The sequence below is a fragment of the Porites lutea genome, chromosome 10 (assembly GCF_958299795.1).
Source record: "Porites lutea chromosome 10, jaPorLute2.1, whole genome shotgun sequence".
Classification (NCBI taxonomy): domain Eukaryota; kingdom Metazoa; phylum Cnidaria; class Anthozoa; order Scleractinia; family Poritidae; genus Porites; species Porites lutea.
In genome coordinates this window covers 15,459,903-15,480,946 of record NC_133210.1, presented here as the reverse complement: position 1 = coordinate 15,480,946, position 21,044 = coordinate 15,459,903, and the positions used below count along the sequence as shown (strand labels likewise).

General features: G+C 39.7%; 2 protein-coding genes across 3 annotated transcripts in view; one reads left to right on the top strand and one right to left on the bottom strand.

Annotated features, from left to right (window-relative positions):
- Nucleotides 1-1,792: 1,792 nt before the first annotated feature.
- On the bottom strand, nt 1,793-18,561 carry LOC140951169 (uncharacterized). Its single transcript, XM_073400393.1, has 5 exons — nt 18,494-18,561; nt 8,213-8,617; nt 6,984-7,052; nt 5,225-5,290; nt 1,793-2,889 (listed from the first exon to the last, which is right to left on the bottom strand). The coding sequence occupies exons 2-5, from the start codon at nt 8,615-8,617 to the stop codon at nt 2,482-2,484; spliced, it is 948 nt and encodes a 315-aa protein (XP_073256494.1). The 5' UTR covers nt 18,494-18,561; the 3' UTR covers nt 1,793-2,481.
- LOC140951168 (uncharacterized) overlaps nt 14,339-21,044 on the top strand; it is a 26,415-nt gene continuing 19,709 nt past the window's right edge. Inside the window, exons 1-3 of one of the 2 annotated variants that reach the window (XM_073400390.1) lie at nt 14,339-14,429; nt 14,597-14,661; nt 15,795-15,842. The gene's annotated coding sequence lies outside the window, so the exon portion shown is untranslated. Of the gene's footprint in view, nt 14,430-14,596; nt 14,662-15,725; nt 15,843-21,044 lie in introns of those variants that run through there. The other variant, XM_073400391.1, reaches the window with a different exon arrangement.

Here is a 21,044-nt window from a genome sequence, read left to right as displayed (position 1 = left end):
ATTTTAAGTCACAAGATGTACACGGGTGATACCGAAATCTTACCAAACGTTCTGCCAAAGTCGTACCGTTTGAATGGTAACACCATATGATTCAGTTTGCATATTAAACAGTAGAGTGACAAATAATCTCGCCATTACTTGGTTAAAGAGTTAAACACCAAAAGATGAAAACAGCACATTTGTTGTCTGCCTCTTTGTTTGAAGCTCTGAGTTAACGTTTCGCAATTTCGCACTTCACGGGTGTCTATAGGCTGTGTCTAGGAAGCTCAATATCTTGAAGCTTCGAAAGTTCATTTCGAGAAGCTGTTTTTACACTTCTGAACAGTCCCGGATTTCTGTATAATATTGCCATCCAAGAAAGCAATCATGTGGATTTCTACCAGACTGCAAGAAAAGGAACATGGCCTGAGCTGTGCAATGGATTTGTCTCTTCACAGCCAACGCTCATTGCGCAACTCATTGTTGCCTGTGAAAGGTTTGAACCCAGAAGTCATTTCAAAAGTAGGTTGAGTTTGATCGTCCGGGTGAACGTAGTCCTGAATAGGACTGTTGTTGTTGACAGTGACTGACGTTTCGACAACCTGTGCGGCAGTCATCTTCGGAGTCAAAGTGAGTTGTATCACGTCAGTTGATGGTATTATACTCTGGTTATTGATTTGATTGGTCAATTACGTCGTGATGTTATTGGTCGTCTGTCAGTTAAGCCGTGATGTTATTGGCTATGAAAACTCGTAATCAGTAATTGGTGCGTTTCGATCCGTCTATTGTCACAGTTATACAGTCGTCTAATGTTAGTCAAATTGTCATTCTCTCGTAGTTAGTTTTGCTTGATCTCGTCAATAAGTCGTGTGTACTGCGCTGGTAACTGTTGGCTACGATTCAGTGGCGTTTGTTCCAAGTTTGTAAACCGGCTTTCTAAAGTAAGACGTTGATAGAAGTCAGTAGAATACGTTATACATGTCGCAGAGTCCCAGTCAATTTGATGTTTCGTCTTTAAATGTTGCTCAGCAATGTGATTGTTGACGTCACCATTCTTCGTATCTCGTTTGTGTTCGGTCAGTCGCGTGTTTAGGTTTCTGCCGGTTTCACCAATGTAAGAAGCCTGGCAGTCGCAGCATTTGATGTTGTATACTGCTCCCTGTCTGTCCTCCGGTTTGTCTTTGTCCTTGCCATTAGTAAGCAGTCGCTGTTAAGTGGTTATCGGTTTGTGTGCAACACGTATATTGTAAGGTTGTAATATACGTGCAATAGTTTCAGAGGTGCCTGTGATGTACGGTATAGTCGCTGTCGTAACAGGGCCAGAGTTGGTTCTTCAAAAACGTAGCATTTGGTTATTCAAAACCGTAGCACTAAGTGGAGGAGACCTGCACTACAATGAAAATATCACCAAGTACAAGCAAATTAAATTAAGATTGCAAAAAACAATTTTCGAACGACGAGCAAAACTGCTGCCTATCTGCGTTCTCCAGATGGTTGGCGCCTGATCAGGCTAAAAGTCCCAACTTTATTCGTTTCACGACGTGTAAATCGCAATTTTTAACCCTCTTCTGCTCGTTTCGTTATTGTTCAAAAGCAAGTTCTCAAACTAATGTGGGAAAAGGCCTGATTTCAAAGCGCACAAGCGAGCTAAGAAATGAACGTGTATTGTTACCCTTGGTGTGGGCGTCTTTTGATAAGTTGGGTGACGTCATTTATCCAGTTCTGGTTATGGCCCGAACTCTGTTTGCATACTGTATGTAAAGGGAGGAAATAAAACAAATATTCACAGAAGGAAAAAAAAAGACAGTTAAGATGAAAAGAAGAGGAACTGCAAAGTTTATTAAATAAATCAACAACCTGTAAACAATATAAAGGTTATACAAATGTGATAAAATCTACAAACAATCCTTAGCACTAAGATACATCAAAGTTTTAATTGATCTTTTTTTTTATCAATTATAAACAGAGCTGTGATGTGCCTATTTTTAAGATCTGAGTATCCCCTAAGTGACTTTGACTTTGGGTTCGTCCTCGCGCTTTTGCCAGTGGAATGGAATCTTAGCTATCATTGGATTAGCCTGTTGCAGGCTCCTAGATAGTAATGTGAAGACATCGAAGAAAGGAATTGGAAAAATAGGATAGAAAAATGAGATTTGGTAACCTCCGCGTCCTTTCCAGGGGCCTTATATAACTGTTCGTTCCACCTACTTTGTCTGTTGTGTCTCTTCTACTGTAAAAATGACGTCCATTTGTAACGGTTTTGACCTTTAAGAATATAGAAAGGGGTACATTCCGTTTTTACAGTTCTACTTTCTCTCCCATCCTTTAAAAACTTGAACTGCTCGTATTTTGATTTTCGAGACACTAAAAAAGTCAAACATCTTCTTACTTCTACGATTAAAGCTCACAAAGCTAACCTATCCTTGCATGGGCGGGTTCAACTAACCGCCGGAAATATTAATGCCGAGACCGTTGTCAGGTCTTTTGCAGTCATTCTTGAAGTCACTTTTTCGTTGGATATGATTCATGGTTGTGGCAGACATTTCCCGTGTACGTCACTTTGACATATTTTCCCCTGTCCTCTTCAATGACCATTTTGAATTTCATGTTGCACTCACGGCGCTTGCAGTTTCCAGATCCTCTGAAGAACGGTGCTGAAATGATCTTTCGAGAGTTTTCCTTTCGAACGTGATTATTCTTTAGGCGCAAGTTGCACCAGGGATTGCTTTCGTGTAAACCACGCTTAAAAATCGTAGTCCAGGCACCACCTAACAAACGACCTCCACCTGGGAAATGGGTGATCTCCATTACTTCCCAATCTTCTTCTGTCAGCTTAAATCTCGTCTCCAGACCATCGATATTAGCTCGAAGGAAACGCTTTCCGTCTTTAGTATCTTTCCAGACTTTTTCCTATCGCAAGGGAAAAAATTAACAAAGACTTTGTCCGGAGGCATTTAAGACGCTTAAGTTTGCAAACAGACACAAAATGAGTGGACATCTTATTTACTCGTTGCTAAAAGGCTATGTTCACACGATTTCTTCTAATCTTGTAAATGCAAGGAAACGTAATTGGCTTCCAGGCACGTATGAACCGATGCAAAAGTTCACCGTGACTGGTTCAGTTTGCAAAACATTTTAGCCTCTGATGTACAGGGAGGGGGAGACAACTTCATACGGTTTAAGCCTTATTTGTTTAAAACAAATTTGAGGCAGAACCTGTTATCCTAACACATTTTAACGAAGTTGGTGACATTCAGTTGCTGTTTGCCATAAATGTCATGATGTTACTACTAAAACATCCTTAGTTTCTCTACTATCTGCAAAAATCTGAATTTTCGGTGAAGAGAAGATGGTGGTCAGGATGTCGGCCATTCAATGACGTCATAGGTCCAAACCAGCACTTTTCTCGCCATGTAGAGTTCATCAACGGCAAATTAACATAACTCAGCAATAACCCAAGAAAGGTAAAAATTTAGGCACTCTCTCTAAGTTATAAAGAACACGAATGCATTTTTATGCGCGTAGACACAAACTATACGCATAAAAATCCTGCTCTCGAACAATAATCTTCTCTAAATCTGACTTTCTCGTTCTCAGGGCCTCTCCACCCATAGGATGGGAACAAGAGAGATCCTGAAAAACGTTGTTGTGAATCTGATTACTTTCTTTTGTTGATATCCTCAATGACTATCTCATACTTGGTGGCGAAAGTCGGGTGAAATAGGGAAAAAACTTAATGACCATAAAACAAATTTTATTAGAGTTTATCTTGATCGTCATGCGTACCGCTCTGAGCGGCGTTGACTGTAGCCAGTGTGCCCCCATCGACAAATAAGGAATAAGTCAAAGCAGACAGACTGGATAAATAATAATTTCTCCTGCAAATATCCATAGTTAATAGAGGGAATGGTTATGAAACCCGACAAAGTTCTTTGTTGTATGTTTTTGTTCTCTTTTTTGGCCTTGACCCTGCACAAAACACAATAGTTGTTTACTCCGTACTGAGGAACTAACCAATAGAAACGTGCTGGTTACGTAATTCATGCATAACGTATGAACGCAAAACAAAAGATTGTGCAGGGTCGTGGACCTTCCAACATAAATCTTGGCATCTTTGTTTGCTCCTTTGATGTTTGCCGGGCTTCATAACCAGTCACCTCCATTAACTATGAAATATCTTAATGCAGTAACTGTCCATAAGTGCGATGCCTGAAGTGCATAAATTCCACAACTGGTTGTAGCTCCAACTGGTCATTAAACAGCCTCCGCCTTAATGTATGCCATTACTGGTTTGTTCAAAGGACACTTATTCGATTTGCCGTTCTATTGATTTCTTGGAATGCGATACATCAAGAGAGAATAATGGGACAGTTGTGTGGGGGGGGGGGGGGGGGTCTTAGGTCGTTGGCCGGGGTATGGAAATTTCACTTAAGCTTCTTTTAGAGGCCGTATTTGAACGGAAGTCTAATTCCTAGGACGTCCGCACATTTTAATCGACTGTTTGAAACGAAATCATGTTCACGCGCGGCTGCCTCAAATCAAATAATGCAGAATATTTTAATGACGACTGTCAAGAGAGAATAATTCTCTCTCGGGACTGTAGAATTCTCTCTTTACAACTGACCAGGAAGGCTGCTGACAGCAATGAATAAACGATGCGGACCTCGCCGGAAACAAATGTTTGATTAATTTCGAGCGTTTACCGTCGGATGCATCTAAACGTGTACACGTGACGAAAAACATGTTCTAATTGAGGGCAAACATCACATGATTTACCGCCAGGCATTCGAAGTTTGGGATGGCCTTAAACGAATGTTCACGTGCAAAGTAGACGGCTGTTTGTCGACTTGATTTGTTTTCACTGAAGAAAATATTCATCGCAAGTATTATAAACATTGCGAAGAATTTCTGGAGTTGTAAACACCAAAGAGTGATTCTTAGATGCAAGTGTGCTGTTTCTGAGAGAGAAATATTCCTAAAAGTTGAGAAAAATAAAAGATGAGCGGATCACCCTGTTCAAAAGCATACAAACAACTTAAGCCTTTGGCGCGACAGTTTGCTTTAACGGCTGTCAAACTCAAATGTTTGGTGGCAAAACACGTCATGTCTGGCACCTTAATAGAACATGATTTTTTGCCGCGTGTCTATGCTTAGAAACAACCGACTGTAATCGGCCAAAAAATAACTTTGGGCTGGATTGGGCGTTTCATTCTCTGTTTCATTGTTCTCTCTTGGATACGCTTACCACCCTTTTGTTGCTTTCTTTCTCAGGAATGACATCCATAGTCTCGTTGCATTCTTGTTCCTCCTGCTGAAAGAGGCATAAAAGTTGCTTACAATATGCACTCACCATATATGGTAAACGTTGGCTAGATAAGTGGTTTTTTGCGTCCTCTGTTTCAACCGACAGTTTATGTACATATCATCATCACTAGGCATGAATAGAATGTGCTAGTAAATTCAGGAAAAGTTGCTTCACAATATACCCAAAAGTAGCTCTAAAGTTGCTCAAATATCAAAAAGTTGCTTGCTCTCTAGAGTCGTTTTGTTTTAGATAAATACTCAAAACGTGTTTGTTTGTTTGTTGCCATTTAAACATTTTCATTAAATATTCTTACAATCATTGAAAGAGGCCAAAAGCCATTGTTATATGACAAATATAAATACTATGAAATAAAATCAGTTTAAAAAAAAACATAAAAACATAAAAAAACATAAAATCAGTTTTGATAAAACCAGTTTTAATAAAATCCTTCGAAATGAAACGACCTTTTATGGTTTGGATCGGTTTTATATCAATTTGTTGCTCAAAAGTTGCCAAGGAAGGCAAAAGTTGCCCTAGGTTGCTGGTACTACCAAGAGTTGCTCAAAACGCTAAAAGTTGCTCAAAAGTTGCCGAGGACAATCTATTTATGCCTAATCATCACCATTATCAGGCATTATCACCATCACCAACATCCACTGTGTCTTTTTCACGTAATGCCAGGACAAACGAGCACTTAAATATATTGCAATCAAGAAAGAGAGAGATGAAGGCGAGCGTGGAGTGCTCAAGCTTAAGGCATGATGGTTTATGAGTTTGAAGTTGGGAAAGTCACTTATCAGAAAGCCTTTGCCGCCTTCAAGTATTTCAAGCATGCACGAGGCCCACTTAAATGTCTTCCGTCTTAATTTTCTCTTTTTGAGCTGTAACTGGACATTCAATACCCTTTACCATAAAGAATCATTAAATCTGTGGTAGAGAAAATAAATGCTTACGACGAACGGACAACCATAATCAAAACGACAACGATCAGTACCTAAACTAACGACGATGACGCCCCACACCCTTGCACTAGCATAGCGTTACAGAGTTTCGAGCAAAAGCGAGACTGCTCGCCGTCTAAGTAAAACTTATAAAGCTTACGTTTCATGAGAATAGATCAACTATAACGAAGCTAATTGGCAAAAAATATAATAAATGGTGAAATAACACACCCCCTGGGTGGAAGATGTGTGGTGTATAACGAGACAACGAAAAACCACAGGTATCCCAAGCTCACTAGTGAGACTGGTTCTTGCGTAATAAAACTTCGCTGGAACGGCCAAAGATGCTAAGAAAACACCATACATTTAGACAAGGACACAAGGAAAGAAATTCTGATGTATCTTTACTTCTGTGTTTGTCCCCTAAATAACGATCGCTTAAATCTCCATACAAACCCTTATAATATTTCTGTTACGCAACAACGAGTCTCACTCGTGAGCTTGGGGTACCTGTGCAAAAACAGCATCGTCGTGTCTTTTACACCAGTATCAAACTGCGTAGAACGAACAACCTTGTAAGCAGTCTTTAAAGCGCCATTTTACATTTAAATGAGATCTGTGATGTTATTCAAGAAATTCGTCATGAAGAAGCGTTTCGTAGTTTCTAGATTTCGAAATGTTTTTACCATTAGAACGCTCTTGTCTTTAGCGCTCTCAGATTTTGACTCGACCAAAAGACACAACATAAAGACACTTACGCTTGTAACGACGTCCTGATTTGGAACGATATGGAAGGGCATTTCAAGGTTTTCTCCAATCTGGTTAATCTGGTTAAAGAACCACAGAAGAATAACATAGCCATTCGTTTCCTTTTAGTTAAGTTATTTTTTTCACTAAAGAAGTTCAAGATAGACTTTGTGAAAAATGCTTCAAGTGGCGTTCCTCCATCAAAGATTGTCTGTCAAAGCAAATGTGTTTGTCTACGGAATAAGAAGTTATAACACGAACCCCCCCTCCCCCTCCCCCATGAAAAGGAAGAAGAATAAAGAAGAAAAAGTTAAAAACACATATCAAAAGAGTTCCCTGCCGTTTAAAAAGATCGCCATCAAGGTTTTACTTTCATATTCGTGGGCAAGCAACTGGACATCCCACACAGCCTCACCAACAATAAATGACGATTTTCACTGAGCAATTTGCTAGGCCTTCAAACTATGATTCTGCGACTTGCTGTGGGTTTAGTTATGGGGAGATTTCAAATTGAGGGTGGAGGGTACATCATCAAGTAGAACATCGTTCGTTCTGTATTTTGACACCACCAATTGTAAACCGAACGATAATACAGTGCACGTGGACAAGTGTTGTATAAACTTTCATGCAGGCGTTTTTCTTGCACTGTTTACCCGCGAGGACCTACTCGGGATATTCATAACCGCCATGATGAATTTCAAACGGAAACTCATGACTCCAGATCGTCTCCCCGATCTTCTTTGTTTTCAGAATCCTTGGGGTCGGCAAAGCGAATCCGAAAAATGAGTTTTGCCTGCACAGCGGGCAAGGCCTGTATACCCCTAGTCTTCTCAAGGAAGGCATAGTTTAATATTTGCTTAAGCAAAGGCTTTTTGGAGCCACGGACGGCAACAGGAAGTGTGGCCTTTTCTCTTTTAATAAACCTTGACACTACCAAATTTGGGCAAAATCACTGCCTGAGGATGAAAAAAAAAAGCAACAACAACAAATTCCGGTAGCCGTCCGTCGCTAAAAACGGCTTTGCTTAAGCTCTCTTGTTGAGCGACACAAGTCAACCGTGCCTTTTTACGTGCCTTTACGCTAACAAATTTGTGTTGCTAAGTTTCTTTTCCCTTATTAAGACGATTTGCCCGAGAGTTTCAACCAAACTACTGCCCAATGATGCAAAAAGTTCACTTCCAGTTGACTTCCGTCGCTCTAAAACGCTGTTGATTAAGCACCCTAAAGTACCTGTACGTACCTTAAGAGGAGCGTGTGTACATGATTCACTTGTTGCTTTGCGGCGTCTAGCCACAGGAGTCATGATCACAGAGGGGCGCCTCTGATTAAAGGAAGTGCATGGAGCTGGTACATGGCAAACACAGGGACATTTGTCAGGACAACCCTGAGTTACAGAAAAGGAGCTGCCATCGTTGCCGTGGTTGAACGTTGTATTGGTAGTGGCGGTTTCAGCTTGAATATCAAATGCAGTTTCTAGCAGGCCGCTCAAACTTATTAGCTGGGATCCATCTCCATGGCAACAGCTTTGGTCTAAAGCTGCCTCTTCCTTGATGGGTAGTAGATGATACAATGGTATTGTCTCGGAGGAGACACTTAAAAGATCATCATGCTGAGAAGCTAGATGTGGAGCAGTTTGGTAATTCATCTAAATGGAATTTAAAAACGTATACATGTCAAAGAATTGTAAAGTTCTTGTGGTAAAAACATAATGGTGATTACGATACCGTATTCGTTTCAGGTAAGCTTGGGCAATGTTAATAGAGGGGATGGCTATGAACTCATTTTTTATCTGATTTTGTGGACTTAACCGACCAATAAAACTCATCGCATCAATTCATTCAGTCATAATTTGTGAACAAAAAACAATAGATTGTACACCATCAGGGAGGTCCCAAAATACACTAAAGCACCGTTTTTTATATATTTGATCTTTCATAACCAGTCTCCCCTACTATCCATATATAGCTTAGGTAAAGACTTCCGCAAACAGTAGGACTTTCTAGTCTTCTCGGATAAGGACGACAAACCGTAAGCCCGGTCTCACAACCCTTGCACATTTAAATTCCGTAGGACCTTAAAGAACCCACATACCGTTCGTAAAGAGTTGGGGAAGTAGTCCCCGGTGTGGTGGTCTGTCTCTTATGGGGGGAAGGGCTGTTCAGGCCCGCGTAGCGGCGCCACGAGCGATCGCGGTGACCCTGCCGAGAATCGGCGAAACTAAAGATCACGCGTAAATGTAAAATTGAACGAGCGCGTACGCACGTAAACATTTCGTGACAGTGGAAATCCTCCTATCAATGAAATGGCACCTTCAAAATAAGGGCAGGTCTCAAAGGCCCGTCACTTATCTTTCCCCCTCCCTCTTCCGCCGAATACTAGAAAGGTAGACTGTGCACCATCCCACTGAAATCGTACCCGAATGAAAATAGTTTAAGTTTAAGTTTAATAATACTTTGTCATGCTAATACAAGTAAATAAATAATATTACAAAAAATACAAAAAGTGCATGACTGGAGAATAATTGCGGGAAACCAGATTCCCATACAAAGAATATTCTCCAATATTAAACATACTAAAAATTAAGAAGTAAAATTTAAATGCGGCCCAAAGCTAACCTAATTAAATTGCATACTAAAATTGACACCAAAATTAAGAAGTAAAATTTAAATACGGCCCAAAACTAACCTAAATTAACTTGCATACTTGTCACCCATGAGTTACACCTGACTTAACATTGACACAAATGATCCGATAAATAGGACTTAAAACTGCTTAATGAAGGTGAATGCATAATGTCCGATGGAATACTATTCCAGTCTGTTGTATAGCGATTGAAAAATGAAAATTTGAATTAATTTGTCAGTATCGTATTTTATGTCCTGATCATCATTATGATTAGCGCGGCGTTGGCCTCAAATGATAGGTACCACTATGCTAGCTAGTCTCAACCTTTAGTCCTTTGTTTCATCTCATTTATTTGTCCCTAGTAACTTTTCATAAGTACGTCCAGCTCTTTAAACTGGTCTACTAGCGATACATCTGTATTGATTTTATCAATCTACTTAACATCGTATCCTGGTTACCGCTGAATCAATTTCCAATTATTAAACGAAGGGCTAGCGCGTGAAAAGTTTGCTTTTCTATCCCCTTACGATGGCTAGTCTACCTTATCAACTTAGTTGATAACGCCGAATCTTACTTTAACTCCCCCTCCATTTTTCTTAAACTAAGGGGCGGTGTAAATGATTCCGTAATGACTTTCATTCCGGAGTGGGTTTCGTTCCAGAGTAAAGTTCGTACTGCGTTCACATATTACAATCAAACGGCTCAGATTTGCAATGTTCAATACGAAACGAAGTTCGTTTTCAGTTTAAATGATACCAGAATAAAATTTCGTACCCAGGAACCCTGGTACCAGGACGAGAATTTTATTCGGAATGAAAATTGGAATGAACTCATTCTGGAATGACTTGTATGGGAAAAAATGTCGTTTCGGTATCACGTAAACAATTACAGAGAAATATATGGAGATGGAATGAACTCGTTACAGAATGAAAGTCGTTTTGGTATCATGTGAATAGGCTCAAACCTTCATTTACATAGAGATAACTCATTTCTTCGAGGTTATCACCCGCGTCTACTCTGTTACGTTCTCTTGGTAGTGCTCAGGGTAGCCTGCAGATCAGGCGTAATTTTTGCCTTTTTCAGGTGAGCTTCTCGCTCTCTACAAACACCTCGTGCCTCCCTATGATCACTCGAAAGACGTCAAAACTAACTTGTTCTGTAGGTTATGCACAAAGCAGAATTGTGTGTCCCAATAAAGCTGCACAGGGCCATCGGTTTATACCCGGTGATCAATACCGTGCTGGAACTGAGTCTGATATTCCGCCTTTTATGGCGCAAGCGCGTGTTCTGCGTTTAAGTGAGCAGACCCTTTGACCAACAAGTGTGGGATCTTCTCATACAACCTACAGAGTCATGAAAGGGGCTTATACGTGTAGTAGGACCGAGCGCAACATAGAGCCGGTAAAGGTTCGAGATCGAGAGAGCCAATTCGGACTGGTAAGACAATTCCACTGCCTCCTGCCTGCCTGCTTCCTACCCCTCCCTAAGCACCATCCTTTTCTAGCAGTTTTCGTCTCTGGCGCTCTTTGACATTCCTTTTCAACATATTTGTCTTATTTCCAGTTGATCCAGTGAGTGCTATTTCCAGCTGCTTTACAGCAGGTTGAGATTGGGGACGTTGGGTGTAAGGTAAACCCTTCTTACTCTGAACATTGTATGGGCGTCTCTATTGATATAAGGGACCTTAAGATCCGAGGAAGGCGACGGTGGTAGCCTGTTCCAGGCGTTCGGATAGTGGAGTACGGCGCGAAGGAAGAGAGCGAGACAAAAATAAGGAGGAAAAGAGGGGGAGGGAGAGAGGAGAGATTTCAGTTATTAAATAACTGAGGAGAAAGTGCTGCCTTTGTTAAAGACATCCGCAAACAGTTAGACTTTCTAGTCTTCTCGGATAAGGACGACAAACCGTAGGCCCCATCTCACAACCCTTGCTCATATAAATTCTGTGGGACCTTAAAGAACCCACACACCGTTTGTAACGAGTGCGCGGTGTGGTGGGCTATCTCTTACGGGGGGAAGGGATTGTTCAGGCCCGCGTTGTGGCGCCACGCGCTGTCGCGGTGACCCTGCCATGAATCGGTGAAACTAAGTAAATAAATAAGTAAAGGCTATGTATGAAAGATCACGCGTAAACGTAAAAGTTGAACGAGCGAGTAGCGCGTAAACATTTCGCGACAGTGGAAATCCTCCTACTATTGCGTTCGGATAGTGGAGTGCGGCGTGAAGGAACAGAGCGAGAAAAAAATAAGGAGGAAAAGACAGAGAGGGAGAGAGGAGAGAATTTCAGTTATTAAAGGAACAGAGAAAAGTTTTGAAGGAGAGTGGAAAAAAAATTATTCAGAAAAGGCATTTATTTGAGTGAATTCTCATTTTTTCCCCTGCCTTTTTTTTTTAAATCCAATATGAACAGATTCCAAAAGACAAAAGAAAAAATTTATTCTACGTAATATTCGTCTAGAAACCTTACTACCAATTTGTTAATTAATTTTGTTTCTTTTGTATTAAGTGTTTTTCTCCTGTATTTAAGTATCTATGTTTATGTAATGTTTGTAAGAAGCAAATAAATGAAATTTTAAAGAAAAAATTATGGGAGGAAGTGATCATTGTTACTTTTTTAGATGTAGTAGCGACCGAGGATGTCCTCACAGGAAGTAATAATGACGTAAACTTGTCGAAACTCGAACCGTACACTTCGGCTGACTATTAAATCGTCGTTTCGTTTTGCGAGATTGATCCAACTCGACCGCGATTACTCGTATTAGCAAATTCTATCACTTCTTTTTCCCCTGAAATACCACGTGACCTTGCTTTTATCCCATCAATCCTAAAGCGCGTGCAAAGATGGCGGGTATCGTGAATAAGGTCTATTTTGGACAACTTCTAATTAGATTTTCTAAGACAGTACTATCAGATTATAACAGACCAAACTGCCATATGGAGCATCTTTGAAGCACTTTTGTCGCTTTTCTGGTCACAACCGTCACATAAGGTATAGTTTTCTAAACATTTCATCACCCACTGTGGGGCGCTGCTTGCATTGGTTTGCCTGTGGTTTGAAAAGGCGATTCACGTGGTCAGCGGTGAGTTGATAAATTCAACTGAAATGGCGGAGCCGTACGACTCCACGCTTGAGGACCTCGAGTGACCTCGAAGAGTTAATGTCACTTGAGATAGCTGCCACAGTGGGTGCTATTCTAAGCATACCAGGTAAGTCAGATAAGGCTGATAATGACATATCCCGACCGAAAAAATAGAAACCAACCCCACTGGTGGTAACAACGACCGTGGGACAGCCATCCTGTTGTGTCTGTAACTCGTTTTAGCAGGCTATTAAATACTCAGGAGTCAAAGAACAGTGAAAAGGGCTGTTGGGTAGGTTAATTAAAAACGCTATAGAAATGTGGAAAGCAACGTGAAAATCTTGGTATTTAGGGGGGGGGGGGGGGGGACGTTTTAGAGCATCTTAGGCATAGCCCTATTTCAGTGACCCATTCAGAAAAGGAGAGATATTGGAATAAATAATAAAACTAGGTACCTATTCATAGCCTGCTTGGCAAGCGTTTAAAGGAAAAGGGGTAAATAAGGTGACCAGAACGCATGCGCCCCGTTTTACCAGTCTCGAGTCAGTTTGGGTCAAGAAGAACTATGCTGAACAAACTTATCTTAAGTTTAATTAATTAAGTTAAGTGAGCAACGAATTCAGGGAGTATAGATCTTTGCACAGATATCTCATTTTGAAAATTCTGACCAATCCTGCAAGAGTTACACACAAAAACCTATTAACATGTTTGGGGGAAACCCCACTGCCAATTTCGCTGTTCACCCGCTCCTTTGTCTTGAAAGCTACAGTCTTTCTGTAGGAATGTTGTTTTTCCGACCCAGGCTGGATATTGTTATTTTTCCGCCGATTTTAGGCTGAAAACATTCTTGTACTATTCTTGTATTATATTTTAAAAAGAAAGAATTTATCGTATACTTTTTGCAGTTTGTTGATTTCTTTTGTGCTGTATACTATAGATATGTCTTTCATGTACCGTTCATCGAACTGTCTTGAGCATTAAACATTTGGCTATAGTTACTGTTGGTTTCTTCCGGTTTGGGGGGGTAGTTTTGTCGTTGAGGGAAAGAAATGAGTTTATTCGGTTAAGTTAAAAACAGGTAATTCAGATTTTCAACACAAAATATTATGACCTATTATATCCTTTTCAAAATTATTCTTCAAATATCTCAATCTTCAGCCTCAATATTCTTATAGAATGTATTCTCACAAGAAAAAAAACCAGCCAGCCATAATTCTATATAGGAAAGAAAGACGATAAAGAAGGCAACAAAACCAGATATACAGAAAAGAAGGGAAAAGGAAGGAAAGAGAGAAAGAAAAAAGGATCGAAACAAGGACAAAAAAAATCATAAACAAAAACTCAGTTCTCCCCAAATTTTGGCTTATGCGCATGCCTCAAAAAACAAAATGAAGCTTAATCAAGTCTAAAAAACTGGTTGGTAGGAAATGTGTTTCTCCGCTTCTAGAATTCCGTATTCCAAAGGTTAACCAGTTCGTTTTAAAAAGTTCGAATTTGACTATACTCCATGTTTTAAAGGTCCTCCTTTTACCAGTCCATACCAGTCCGTTTCTTAAGCTGTGATGCAAAATGACATATACGTCAAAATGATTTTTCCACACTTCACTGGCAATTGGTTAAGCCTGTGAAACAAGATGCGTCTAGTTATGTGACTCACCCTTTTATGCCACCCAGATAAGGCGCATTATGTACGTAGAACTACTTTATCGGAGATAAATGCCGAAATTTCAACTTTGCTTGGATTAATTTTGTGGCGTAAGTACAGTCAACATTAAGGCAAACAGCGTTGTATAACACTGATTTGAAAGAAACCTTGAAAACTAGCTTGGTTTAGTGGTTATGTCGAGGATTGTCATGCATAAGCTCTTGTTTAGATTTATGACGCATTTCATAAACGCACATTTGAATGGTTTGACTTTCAGGGTTCACGTCCTGTAAACCAGAGGAATTATCCGTTCACTCATTTTTTAAAGGCCTTCGGCTTCAGGTATGAACTAGTTGTCCTGTTTCGCTTAAGAGCCTACTCTACAGCCACTACACTAGCAGTTATGACTTTAGGTGAATGTACCATTTATTGATCTTACCATTTAGGCGTCTACGCAAGGACATAAACGTTGGCCTCAAAATTTATGCGAAAATATAAACTCAACGAGCTGGCAAAAAGGGGTTTTGTGATAATTGCCTAGTTATTTTGGGGTTTTACACGTGTGACCGCAGGACAGAAGCAAGCACAAGCAGATGAGCATTGACCGACCAAGGGGGGTTGGGGGTGAAAATCTCTGACCCCCTCCCAATACAACTCTCATTGAAAGAATGTTTTGTATATTTAATACTTGTTGATTTTAAACCAAGATACTTACTATTGGAGATCATATGTAGACGAAATTTCTGGAATCAATGTGTAATAAGGCAAGTTGGGGTGAAATTGGTTGAGTGTAAAACAGTTTCAATAGTTCGAGCAACGTTGACTCCTCCTCCCCCGGTTTCCATGAAAAACGTTCCTAGATAGACTCTTGAAGAGAATGGAATTCACTTCAATTTCGTCAGTGTTTGTTAAAATGCTTGCGTCTTTGTGTCCGGTGAGAGCAAACCGAGACGGTGTAAGCCAAAACAAGAGTGCAAAATACCATAATATTCCCGTGTCCTGTTTCTTTCGCTTATTCTTGTGTGTGTTACTCATGAACCCCCCAAGCAAACACTTATAAACAAGTAAACTGGACACGGTTTATATAGGTTTTGTCCCACGTTTAGTTTTTCTCACGAAGGAGATTGATGTAATTGAGAATCAAATAAATGATATTTATTCACGTCCATGAAAAGTGGCCCTGAAATCAAACTTTATCGAAACTTCCAAATTTCATTTTGTTAACTCCCCCCCCCCCCCCCCGACTCCTTGTACGCCACGGTGGGGGGTGACTTTGCGTGTGTATTGTACGTCTGAGGGTTAAGGGAGCTGCAGTTGTTACGTAACATCGTTCTCCTCCCTAGACCCAAGCACTAGACCTAACTAGTACTGCACGTGAAGGAAGCTTTGACCTGTGACCTATCTCTGTTATATAATTTTTCGGCATGCGTTCAGCACAAGAACTAAACTGTTGTCTTCTTCTTTTTTTTATTCAGAGTTACACATCTGGTTTTTAAAAATTTTCATCCAGTGTTGGTCATGAGGTACCGTCCTTTTATTTCTCTACTGAGATAAATCCTAGTTTTCGTAACTGTTTGTCATCGGAGGGTCTGCGAAACTGTATTACGGAGATGAGTTGAATCTCCAATTACCGAAGCTACTACTTCTTGATTCTGGGACACGATTATTTATGGTGGATCCCAGGTTGACTGATAGCAATAATTTTTGAGGCACTTATCTTGGTTTCACTTATACAACCATTTGACTAAACTTATTGAGTAACTGTACGTGGATAAAGAATTAAGCTTACCAACATTGTACCAAATCGCGTCTGTGAAAATATTTGGCTAGCAGTGAGAGATAAACAACTAGGCCGCTGTTACATGTGTAAGACTGCCATTTAAGTAAGACTGCCATTTAAGGTTAACTTATTTTTGGTTTTATTTTGCTTTACGAAGTAAATATCAATCTAAAGACTGTACTAAGTAATTTCGTTTGCAGTGTCCTTCGGCGGCCTTGGCCATGTTTGGGAAATAGTCCTATCCACAAAACCGCGACAGATTATCAAGCCAGTTAGGTTTTGAGCCTGAACATTTACCGCTTGGTTTTAAAAGAAGCAAAATCTGCCACACTTAAGGAATATTTAGGTAGGAAGTCCGTCGACATTTTATGGATTTGCTTTACAATACTGCCCATAATAAAAGGGTTTGTCTTCTTATAACATTGTTGGATCGTTTATCGAGTAGGGAGTGATTCGAAGTCAGTGGTTAGGAGAGGTCTAAGAAACCTAGTACACTGATTTCTCAGTACAGTAAAACATCGCTTATAAGTCATGCATTGTGTAGAGGCTCTGATTATATGCTATAGCTAGCTAGTCAACACAAAAAGCCGATGCATTCGTCAGCTGTTCTAAAACTAGGCTTCCACAGCTACACGAAGAAAGCGCCATGTCTCGAAAAGTGGATAATCGCAACGAAGTTTAAGAGCATTGTCATAATGGCTTAATATTTTAAAATAACACAATTTCCTGGCTAGATTGAAAAACTGCTCTTGTAGTTTTACTCGTAATTAGTACCATCCCGATTTTCTTGCTTCTTTGTTGACAAGTTTACGTCCAAAAAAAAATGTTTACGTCCAAAGACGATACCATTTGAAATTCACAATCGACAAAATTATAAGGTGCTTGGTCAATTGTCGTTATCGGACCGCGATTTACCGAAGAATTGATCAATTGAAGCACAGGTACGTATACTTATTCGATTTTTGAACGCTTTTCCTAACAACGGGCTAGCTTAAAAACCTACTCTAATAAGGTACAGCGCTTGATTTTTGTCAAACGACATACAAACCTTTACGTCGATGTTAACAGGGATCACAGATCGTACACTACATGCATATACATACATTGTTACGAAATCTAAGAAAACAGCGCCTCTACTGAGTTTCTTCTACAAATAAAGATCGATTCTAAACGAATTTATTTTCTTCAACTGCTTGCAAAAGAACGATTCGTTCATCGCAACAGCGGCGGACGTGGACAGTCCGCCCATGCAGCCATTGCACTCTCGATTAATTGTTCAAATATACCAGGTGACTGCAAAAGCTTAATGATCCTTGCATTCAACATCTATCAATAACCCCTCTTTTTTACCATTACCTCGCGGCTTAATCGGCTCCGACAACGTGCAAACTGACCACGCTAAAACTGTTTGATAAATATGTATACGTTAAAATAGAAGAAAGTAGTTAGTATCCTAACTCGAAAACGTGATTGTTCTCAAGACGGCGATAAGTTTAGTCAATGAACGTTCGATAACCAGCCCTTATAACAATGTACATTTTTGAATTGCCATGTTTATAGATCAGGTGTTGCATACTAACCAAGGTGTAGCAAAAAATTAATAATTTAGGCGATAATATTATTATGGACAAAGAAATAAATTATCAGGGAGCGGTTAGCCAGTCGAGCAGTGAACAATAATTTACGAAGGATTAAGTTTTTCCTTTGGAATGCGTTGAAGATAAAACAACCTATGTTATTCAAAAAGAATTAGTTTTTATCTGTTGTACTGAAATTAACAAAGTAAGGACATTTCGAAGAAATACCATCTTAAACGTTTCCCTCGTACTTTTTGGAGAGTGCCTGCATTCGAAAGTCAGGTTTTATATCAGGCTCTAGGCTTAATGATAGTTGCCCGGGGTTTTGGGAGAAACTGTTTGCTTGCTTCAATTATTATTTCTATAAAAAGTCGCTAGCTATCGCATGTTTTGAATCAGTTCATACTCAGTGCATCTTAGACTCTTAATCAATTGCAACCCGTTCAAAGTTCTTGCGCAACAGCTTAAGAATCTTAATGACCTGTTTTTCGAATTCTTGTTGGTTCTAAAATATTTTAAATTGGTTTTCCTCGTTTATAAGGTGCCATGTACGTGGCTGCAAGCCCAACCTTGCCTGAAAATAGAACTCAGCTTCCCGGTGCAGCTTGTTTGAGAGCTTACTTTGCAAAACTGCAGCATGAAAAATTACACGAAAGAAAAGAAAATTATTATTTTCCCTCATTTTTTAAGTTGTGCCTTTTTGGTTCCTCTATTTAATTTCTTTGCTTGCGCGATAAAATATCAGGACTAGAAAAAGTTCGAAACTCCCTGACGTAGAGTACAAAACAGAAATAGAGGAATTTTTTATAACTCAAACCTGTGAATAATCCTGGAAGCCTTTTCTTGCATACGTAGGACGTAAAGCCCGTCCAATTGATTTTTTATGCCCATTAAAGGCAGGTTATGGCGCGTGACAAGAATGACAGGAGCCCATTTGGACAGGCACGTGATAGAAAGACTCAGTCATAACACTTACTATGTTTCATTTTTGTCAATCTCTCTAATCACTGAATTTATTGGAAGAAGGTATGGCTATCCTACCTCCCTACTGATGACGTTGATGACCACTTTTAATAGACTGCTGTACTATGTATGTGTGTTTCAAGTATAAAAAACTCGATTTGTTTCTGCAACAAGAACTTCTCTGATCTCGGAAACCAAAGAGTTCAGTTCCGATGATCCGAAATTTCACCCCTGCTCTTCGTGAAACGTTATACAATTCTCCTCATACCTTGGTGGATTTTAACATACTTCACTTAAGTGTCGATTGTTGATTTAAACAACGCGAAATGTTCACGTTTGTGGAGCGTTAGTTCATGTCAGTTAGTATTGTGTTTTCATTTTACTCGAAAGCTGGAACCTAGCATTTGTTGTACAGTGAAAAGAAGCTGTAACTTGTTTTACAGTGAAACATGACAGTAATTTAGACCGGAATACACGATTGACCTTTCTGGTTGACTTGTCTCAGTAGACAGAGTCCTCAACCCCCCCCCCCCCCCCACCTCCGTCCCCCGAGGGGGGCAGGTACTCCCTTATTTGACTTTGACGGGTATGTGCGGCTGAACAGGGTATGGGTTTCAGGGAGGTACACAATTTCACTGTTTACCGTCTTTGAAAAAGCGTGTCTTTGGACCGAAAGCCTGTTGTTCTTCAATAGCCTCAGGATTTGAAGGCCCTCCCCCCCCCCCCCCGACCCCCACATTGAAGCCTCAGCTTAAAAAAGTATTACCACGCTACGCTTTCTAAATAGCACACGCAAGAGATCTGCTTGATCAAACTTAGGAGCCAGTCTACTGCAGGCGTGAAAGGCTCTGTCTTCTGCCTTTAACATCAAAATTTATGTTTCTCTTTGGGTATGGTTGTTTCTTGTATTTATCAACGATTGTTAATGATGTTGAAGATGCATGTAGTGTTAGTGTTGTTGTTTCTTAACAAGAGCGAAGAGCGACAATACCGGAAAAGAGTGTCTTCTGTTTTCATTTTTATGGCGTCAATGAAATTATAGCTGTATTTTTGTAAAAACATGTAGCTTTACCAGATGAACTAGTGTTCCTGGCCACAGAATATAAATTTTGTCCTCGACTGTCTTAGTATATTCTTCATTCCTTCCTCTTAATTATCTTGCTTTCTAATTGAAATATGCTATATTGTCTATATTCTGGTTTTAGATTGAAGGTTTTTTGTTCTAAACAGATTAAATTTAACATTCGCGTAGAAGAATTATTTTCATAGAGCATGAATCCTAGCGAACTGGAAGGCCGTTTCTCTCCTTCAGGTTACTAAAAGTTGTTTCTCAGGGAGGCATACTTCATTTAATATCCAGACACCAAGAAGGATAGGTCCGGCCAGGGGTTTCAAAGAAATATTTCTCTATGCCGAGCTTTGGCTCTACTTGATTTGCATGACTTCCGACTTCATCATGCAGACATAACTTAATACTCGTAATCATTGAGACCTGTATTTTACCCGTTTCTATACGATAGCGCGGTTTGTACTCCCCGAAAACTCCCGAAATACTTCATTGAGGACTTGCAGAGGGCCAATTAGAACAAAAAAGCATGCATGTTTAATCAACAGAAGATAACTTCTCAGTTAGAATTGAAGTCTAAAACTGATTGGGCTGATATTTGCATTTCGAGTTTCTTAGCAAATTCTGTCTAACTGAATCCAACAGGCAATTTAACTTGCACCGAATGTATTTATGCCAAAGAAAGCAAAGGGAAAAACAAAGGTTGACAATTGTATGATTATACGCTCTTGCCATTTTATTTGAATGTTGACACTTCTTAGGTTCAGTTCTGGTCAGTCCTCTTACCACAAATACTTGACCATAAGATATAACAAGATATAATTCTCTCACTTAGCTAGACTGAACGATGTTTGCTGTTTGGGCTTTTGCATTTCTCAGCTCACAATGATTCTGTATGGTTCTGTTTAGGTTTAATATTATGACAAAGCATCGGTGAAATACAATCCTATTTTTTAGTAGCTAACGTGCATGATTGAACTGAAAAGTAACTGAACATGATCAAAGCAGCAAACAAGTATAACCTTTTCAGGCAAGAAGGCTTCCTTTGTTTGTGTAGCAGATGCAATAAATTATTCAAAGTCTTCTTACCCTGGCCAAGGTAAAAATTTGACAAAAATTTTTAAATCAAATTTGTAAAAATGCTGGGAAAAAAAATAGCATTGTGAATGTATTACTGGAGAAGTTTCATTTGGACACTGATTTAGACCACATGAAATCCTTGCATCGTTCACTTTGAAAGCAAAAGAGTTATCATACTGTTACTGTGAACAGTCCTCATCCAAAATTAGTTTTCCCTTCATGGCTCATATTAGGAACCTGTCATAATTTTTGCTCAGTA

Excerpts from the sequence above, each read along its gene's own strand:
- LOC140951169 (XM_073400393.1), bottom strand. The coding sequence starts at position 8,617 with ATGAATTACCAAACTGCTCCACATCTAGCTTCTCAGCATGATGATCTT. Across the intron at positions 5,291-6,983 it reads ATCAGGACGTCGTTACAAGC|CAGGAGGAACAAGAATGCAA; the intron begins GTAAGTGTCTTT and ends TGCCTCTTTCAG. Across the intron at positions 2,890-5,224 it reads AAGAAAGCAACAAAAGGGTG|GAAAAAGTCTGGAAAGATAC; the intron begins GTAAGCGTATCC and ends CCCTTGCGATAG.